Source organism: Vombatus ursinus, unplaced genomic scaffold, assembly GCF_900497805.2.
Source record: "Vombatus ursinus unplaced genomic scaffold, bare-nosed wombat genome assembly UNPS02014859.1, whole genome shotgun sequence".
Taxonomy (NCBI): Eukaryota; Metazoa; Chordata; class Mammalia; order Diprotodontia; family Vombatidae; genus Vombatus; species Vombatus ursinus.
The window spans coordinates 1,409,212-1,417,057 of NW_020954637.1; the positions used below are offsets into that span (position 1 = coordinate 1,409,212).

At 45.8% G+C, this 7,846-nt stretch overlaps 1 protein-coding gene across 2 annotated transcripts in view; it reads left to right on the forward strand.

Annotated features, from left to right (window-relative positions):
- The window catches only part of CNR2 (cannabinoid receptor 2), a 13,601-nt gene extending 7,407 nt beyond the window's left edge, over window positions 1-6,194 (forward strand). Inside the window, exons 2-4 of one of the 2 annotated variants that reach the window (XM_027841337.1) lie at window positions 1,581-1,713; window positions 2,601-2,804; window positions 4,874-6,194. In XM_027841337.1, the coding sequence (XP_027697138.1) occupies window positions 4,898-5,935 (1,038 nt within the window). In that variant the 5' untranslated portion in view covers window positions 1,581-1,713; window positions 2,601-2,804; window positions 4,874-4,897 and the 3' untranslated portion in view covers window positions 5,936-6,194. The remainder of the gene's footprint in view (window positions 1-1,580; window positions 1,714-2,600; window positions 2,805-4,873) is intronic. The other variant, XM_027841336.1, reaches the window with a different exon arrangement.
- The last annotated feature ends 1,652 nt before the right edge of the window (window positions 6,195-7,846 follow it).

Sequence of the window (7,846 nt, forward strand, 5' to 3'; positions counted from 1 at the left end):
AGAAGAAGAAGAAGAAGAAGAAGAAGAAGAAGAAGAAGAAGAAGAAGACGATGACGACAGCCTGCAGAGGCAAGAAGCTTGAATGCTGGCACCATGCACCAGCCATGGGCACTTGAACAAGGCGCCTCCTCTCTCTAGGTCTCAGTTAATTTATCCTTAAAAGAAAAAGTTCAATCAGGGTTTCTAGTCCATGATAACTTTCACATTCTATGTTCTAATGTTCCTCTCAGCTTCACAATTCCATGTTCTAACCTTCTATATTATGTTTCCACTAGCCCTAACAACTTATGTTCTAGGGGCAGCTAGGTGGAGCAGCAGATAGAGCACTGGCCCTGGAGTCAGGGAAGACCTGGGTTCAAATCCAGCCTCAGACACATAACACTCACTAGCTGTGTGACTCTGGGCCAGTCACTTACTGCCTCACCGAAAAAACAACAACAACAACAACAACAACCTATGTTCTAAGGCCTCTTCCAGTTCTAATATTCTATGTTCCAAGGTCCCCCTTTGATGGACTTCATAACTATAACATTTTATGTTCTAGGTGCTTTCTCAACACCAACATTCTCTCTTGTAAGGTATCTGTCACCTTCAAAATTCCATGTTCTAACATTGTACCCCCTAAGTTTCCCCCAGCTTTAGCCTTCTTTGCTTTAAGGTTCTTCTTAGCACTGATATTCTATGCTCTTAGGATCTCGTTCTAGTATTCTATGTTCAAAAAAGGCTCTCAAGCTCTAATTCTATATACTAAGAACCCTCTCAGCTCTGACATTCTGTGTTCTAAGGCCCTTCCTGGCTCTGCCATGCTATGTTCTAAGGGTCCTCCCACCTCTGACATTCTGTGTTCTCAGGGCCCTCCCAGCTCTGACAGTCTGTGTTCTAAGGCCCTTCCCAGCTCTGACATTCTGTATCTTAAGGTTGCTTCCAACTATAACCTGCTACCTTCTACCCTTCAATGTACTAAGTCTTCTGGCCTTTGAGCCAAGTCAGTGGCCCCAGTTCTGGTACCTTATGTTCTATAATTTCTTCCATTTCTAACTCTCTGAAATTCCTTGTCTTCACACATTTATGTGGAGTAGACATTGACTCTGCTCCAGAGAAACCCAGCTGCATGCAAACCTACTGTGCCACTATGGTTTCAGGGAAGTCACCTGTATTTTATACCCAGTAGGTGCCAAACCAAACCTTAGTGTGACCGTATCTCACACTCTCACGGACCTGAGAACACTTTCACTTCTAGTCAAAAATCCCCCTGATCACACCCAAGGTCACAGTTCCTCCACCTGTAACATTTCCTTTCTTAAAGTCTCAACAGAAGCCCCTTTCTATAGGCAAAGACGCTCAAAGGAGAATATAGTCCTTGAGACATCGGTGCAAAGCCAACTGGAACAAAAGTTCTATGGACCTGCGAGCCTAGAGTGCTTATTGTGCAAAGCTTGGGGCCTTTTCTGCTAGAAGAAAAAGAGATTGTGCTTTCATGAAGTAAAAATAAGCAGACTATTGCTTCACGTATCCTGTGGTTATGTGTGGTCACATCAACCCGATGATTTTTTTCTAATTGCTCTAACTGTCCTTCACAGTAACAATGCTGGTGCCCGACCTGCCAGACTCCCAGACTCTCCAGGGAAGGGTCTGTTGGGGCCAGTAAAGCTTGGCTCCCCGATCCCAGAAACCTTCCTATCACTCGTCTTGACTCGAAAGTTCCAGGATTGGGTAAGTCATTTCCTCTGCTTGCTCTTTAGTCTCCCTTCTCCAACAATGGAGAAGTGATGGCTGACAAAGCCCGGGCAGCCCGCTGTAGCAGTACCAGAGGGGTGAGGAGGATCTACTTGGATCCTCTCAGATCCCCCGAGACCTTGCTTCCGGAACAAGGTAGGGGAAGAGAAAGAGGGGAGCACAAGGGGGTCTTCTAGAAAGTGCTGAAAAAAGACTTGTCTTGCCACGCTTGACCACAAGCCCATGACTCCAGCCGTGAGCACTTCCTCCCTCTCTCCTCTTTTTTAGACCATGATGACATTTCAAGCAAGGGCACTTGTTTCATTGAAATGCCCCTCTTATAGTGTTTCATGTTGGCAGCAGCCCCCACCCCTTTCCTGCTAGTGAAGGTTGCGGGGAGGAGGTGTATGCAGAGTTGTGAGATGCATGGGGTGTGTTAAGATCACAGGTATCAGAGCTAGAAGGAACCTTTGAGATCGCTCATTCTTAGCTCTGCTACTTATCTGTGTTCCCTTAGGCAAGTTACTTTAAGTCTGGGCCTCACTTTCCATGAGATGAGATTGGGCTAGATGACCTCCATGGCCCCTTATGGCTCTAAGACTATGAATCCATGAGGCCGTACAGTGATGAAGAATGTTTCACCTCCTGTGGCAGCTATCTTTGGGTGGTACTAATTTCTTAGAAAGTCTTTTCTTACTGGGCATCATGCCTATAATCATGACTACAGGGGAGACAAGCCTGGTGCATCTCTTGCTCAGGGTCACTCAGACATTTACTAGCTACGTGATCCTGGGCAAGTCGCTTTAACCCTGTTTGTCTCAGTTTACATCTGTAAAATGAATGAGGAAAAGGAAATGGCAAATGACTCCAGTATCTTTGCCCAGAAAACCCCAAATGGGACCACGAAGAGTTGGTAACAACACAGGGGAGACAAGCCTGGTGCATGTCTGGAGCTCCGGAGTTCTGAGCTGCAGTGGTCTATGCCAATCAAGTGTCCACCCCAAGTTGAGCATCAATATGGCGAACCTCTGGTCAGTGGGCTATGAGTGTACCTAAGGAAGGGCAAACTGAACTGGATCTTAAATTAGGTAGGTTAAAGCACCTGTGATAATTCAAGACATGGTTGGTGAACATCTAGAAGGGTAAACAATGATGTCAAGAGGCAGCCTGGCTTCATCAGGAACTCCTCATGCTAGAAGACCCTCATTCCTTTCTTTGATCAGATCACTAAACTGGTAGGTGAGAGGATGGCTGTGGATACAGTTTTTCTAGACTTGAGCAAAGCTTTAGATAGAGAATCACATACTATTTTTTTTTAAGAAAATGGGAAAATATGGATGAAACAAAATAAATGGCAGCAGAAATTAGTTGGATGGCTGACTCAAAGAAGAGGCTTTTAATAGCTCAATGCCAATGTGGCCAGTGGTCTCCAGTGGGGTGCCCCAAGGATCTGGGTTTGGCCATGTGCTATTGATTAACATTTTTATCAATGACTTGGATAAAGGGATAGACGGCACACTCACCAACCTTATCGCCAACACGAAACTGGGAGGGATAGCCAACAGACAGGATGGCAGACTCAAGATCCTCAAGGATCTTTATAGGTTATAGCCTGGGTTTGAATCTATTAAGATAAAATTCAATAGGGATAAAATCTTACAAATATAATATGGGGAAGGCATAGGTAAATAGCAGTTGTTCTGAAAAATATCTGGAGGTTTCAGTGGGCTGCAAGCTCACTGAGTCAACAATATGATATGGCAGCCCCCCAAAAAGTGAATGAGATCTTGGAGAGGCCATTGATACTTTCATTGAAGTCATTGGTAAAAATGTTAATGAACAGCACATGGCCAAGCCTCAAGTTCATGACACAAGAAAATCTGTCAAAGGAACCAAGCCCATTTAAGCTTGAGCAGAGAAGGTTCAGGAGGGACCTAATAATGGTCTTCTAGTACTTGGAGGATGATTGGGGGATGGAGGCATTAGACTCATTCTGCCTGGCCTCAGGAGCAGTAGAAACTACAGTGGCCAATGCAAGCTTGATGTAAAGAAAACTTCCCAACCATTAGAGCTGCCCAGAAGCAGAAGGGGCTGCCCAGAGAGCCAGCAGCAACCCGCTCCTTGGAGGTCTTCAAACAGAGGTTGGAAAACCACTAGTCAGCTAGGTTGGACTGGGAATTCCTTCCATGGATGCATTAGACTAGATGGTGACTGGAGTCCCTTTAGGCCTTCAAATGTTATGACCCTGGTTTGTTCAACTGATACTTTGTATAGCATGATTGTGAAGGCCTTTAAAATCTCATCAACTCTTCTGCAAAGATTACTCTTTCAGCCTTTGCATTCTGTGTTCTAAGGTCCCTCCCAGCTCTGACATTCTGTTCTAAGGCCCCTCCCAGCTCTGACATTCTGGGTTCTAAGGTCCCTCCCACCTCTGAGATCCTATGTTCTAAGGCCCCTCCAAGTTTTGACCTTCTGTGTTTTAAGGGCCCTCCCAGTCCTGATATTCTGTGTTCTAGGGGCACTCCCAGCTCTGACATTCTATGTTCTAAGGCCCCTTCCAGCTTTGACATTCTGGGTTCTAAGGCCCCTTCCAGCTCTGACATTCTCTGTTCTAGGTTGTTTCAGTTCTGACAGTCTTCATTCTAAAGGTCCCTTCTTGCTGTATCATTCTCTATCTATGCTCTTGGGATTGGGCTCCTAGAGTCATGGCTTCTCTATCTCATTTCCTGACCCACCTTTGAATGCTGCAAGACTAGCAGTAAAACGTGGTGGAGGACCATAAGAGCTTATATAATATCCATGCAAAGGACTGAGTTACAGGATAGGGCCTTAGGTCTGCCTCAAGCCTGGGTTAACAATTATAAGTGTCTGAATCACAATCCACTTTGAGTATCAGTCATTTACACCTGGGGATAATTAAAGGTGCTAAGGGCCTATGGTGATGGAGAAGAGTGAGGAAGAATGGGAGGCCTGGGACTCTAAAACTTGGGAGATCACCACCAGAACAGGGAGATTTGGGACATAGAAGACAAATTGTCCCCAGGCTGTCTCTGTTTGGGGGACTGCCCTTTCCAGTGGCTTGGCCACACCTCCCACACACCCTGGGGCATGGTGGAGCATCTAATGGTTTCTTTCCTCATGTCTGTTCCTTCTACAGAGGTCTGAGAGACCCAGGCCCACCATGGACACATGCTGGAACTCTACCAATACCTCCCAGGGACACTTGGATTCTGACGCCTTGCGGGCCTACATGGTACTAGATTTTCCCCAGAAGACGGCCATCGCCGTGCTCTGTTCCCTCTTAGGCATCCTGTGTGTCCTGGAGAATGCCATTGTGTTCTTCCTGATCCTGTCCTCCCCCAGGCTCCGCAGAAAACCCTCTTACCTGTTCATTAGCAGCCTCGCAGGGGCTGACTTCCTGGCCAGCCTGGTTTTTGTCATCAGCTTTGTAAAATTCCATGTCTTCCACCAGGAAGAATCCAGGACCGCCTTCCTCCTGAAACTTGGGGGTGTCACCATGACCTTTACGGGCTCTGTGGGCAGCCTGCTGCTGACCGCCATCGACCGCTACCTCTGCCTGTGCCACCCTGCCAAGTGCAAGGCCCTGCTCACCCGGGGAAGGGCACTGGCCGCACTGGCAGCCATGTGGACCATCTCAGTGGTGGTCTCCTACCTGCCGCTCATGGGGTGGACCTGTTGCCCCAGACCCTGCTCCGAGCTCTTTCCCCTAATTCCCAATGACTACCTGCTCAGCTGGATCGTGCTCATCATCCTTCTGCTGGTTGCCATCATTTACACCTACACCTATGTCCTATGGAAGGCCTACCGGCACACGTCGAATTTGGTAGTGTACCAACAGAGGCGATTGACAGGCGTGTCTCGGATACGGCTCGATGTGAGGTTGGCCAAGACCCTGGGAGTGGTAGTGCTGGTTCTGCTTCTCTGCTGGCTGCCTGTACTGACCCTCATGGTCTACAGTTTGGCTGCCTCATTGAATGAACACATTAAGAAGGTCTTTGCTTTTTGTTCCATGCTATGCCTGGTCAATTCCATGGTGAACCCTGTTATCTATGCCCAGCGAAGTAGGGAGATCCGTTCCTCTGCCAGGAACTGTCTGACCCGTTGGAAAAATATGCTCAGAGGCATTGGAGCAGAGGGTACAGAGGATACTCAGAAATCCTCGGTCACAGAGACAGAGGGGGAGACGAAAGTCACCTGAGCCCCTGGTCCTAGCCTCCCTGTTGTCTTGGTTCATTAACTTCTATGTAGGTTTCTGATATCAAAAGTAATAGGCATGCCTACCTTCTCAAAATCACCTATTATTAACACTAAAAAAAAACCCTTTTTTTTAGTATAAAGATAACAGAGAGGCAATGTGCTATAGTAGTTATAGAGGCTCGAAGGCTGGCCTCAGAGTCAGGAAGACCTGGGCTCAAATCTGGCCTCTGACACATGCTGGCTGTGTGACCTTGGGTTAGTCACTTAACAGAGCTCTAGGCAACTCTATTAGGCTCTAAGTTTCAGAGAAAGGGCTGACTTGCATTGGTAAAGGAAGTTTCCTCTCCTGGAGTTCCAATGAAATCACAGATCCAGTGACTATCCCTATCCCTAACAGTAAAATACAGTTATCATTTCCACATCACAGGGTTAGGGGCATGGCGCCCTCATGATTTGGAAAATCCACATAAAATTTTTTGACCCTCCCTTTGTACCAAAGAAGAAGTTTGAAATATTGTGGCATTAAATGATAAAACATGTTGATATTATACAATACTGTACATATATTTTATGCATTTCTGAGTTTCTAAATTTTTTCTGTGTCACCAACTGGCTTTTGCATGTCATCTGTGGCTTCCACAAAACTCCCAATGCCTTATGCCAACCCGTGACATATCAAAACCGCAATGGAGAAAGTCACAATGTGGAAAGGATAATTGTAATGGGGTATTGATAAGCTAGCAGCCCCAAAAGGTGAGTGGGGAAAGGCGGAAGGAGGAAGAGAGACAGGACAGGAAAACAACCCTGTAGTCTGTGAAGTTTGTGTTAGCATGAATAATGAATCCCTTGAAGTGGTTGCATTTCTCTGAATTTGCACTGAGGTTATAATTATATAAAATATAGTCATTGGTTTCCAGCCCAATGGAAATATATAGTGTGAATTTGAATAATGCCACTAGACAGGATTCATCACTCATCCTAATTATTTAAACTAATCAGAATCTAATTGTATTGAGAAGCTATTCATACAAAGAGGATTTTGTAAGAGGTACAGCCTATCAGAAGCAATAGCAGAAGTTGGATTGGTATCCATACTGGTGGTCTGTGTACTCTTTTTCTCACTCTTGGGCTAGTCACCTCAAAGAATCCCTGCCCAGGAGGCTCACAGCCCAGATGTACCCTGCTCAGTATCCCTGGAGGTTCAAGGCCAGACATCCCACAGTGGAAGGTTGGAGGGGGAGAGAGGGTCTTCTCACCACTAGCACAGACGCCCAGAGATCGCCGGCTGAGCAGTTCCAGCAGGCCACTGGGAGCTGAGTTTTTATAGCTCTCCTGAAGGCCATAGCATTAGTTATCTGGTCTTTTCAAACACTGCAGTTTACCTTTGTTGATGCAGTTCAACCTGCACTTGTAGAATAACTTTATTAGGTCATTGGCCATGAACCAAGCTCCTTGTGGAAGGCCCTGGTTCATCAGATTAGATACATAGAAAAGCAAGCAATTCTTTGGTAAAATATTCTCACTGGTCAAACAGAATTTCTGCAAGAAAGTGTATGTGATACATGCTGAATGTGTTGCAAATTCAGTAACCTTTACCTTACTTAACCAAAGTACCTGTGTATTTTATTATTGTTGTTGTATTTAGTTGTTTTTTCACTCATGTCCTGACTTTGTTTCCCTATTTGGGGTTTTCTTGGCAAAGATCCTGGAATGGTTTGCCTTTGCCTTTTTCAGCTCATTTTATAGAGAAAACTGAGGCAAATGGGGTTAAGTGACTTGCCCAAGGTCACATAGCTAGTTCATGTCTGATACGGGATTTGAATTCCTGATCTCTACCCACTGCACCACCTAACACAGTATTTTATTATTACAGCAGGACTTCAAGAACCTATGATTTCCTCTAAGATGGGAG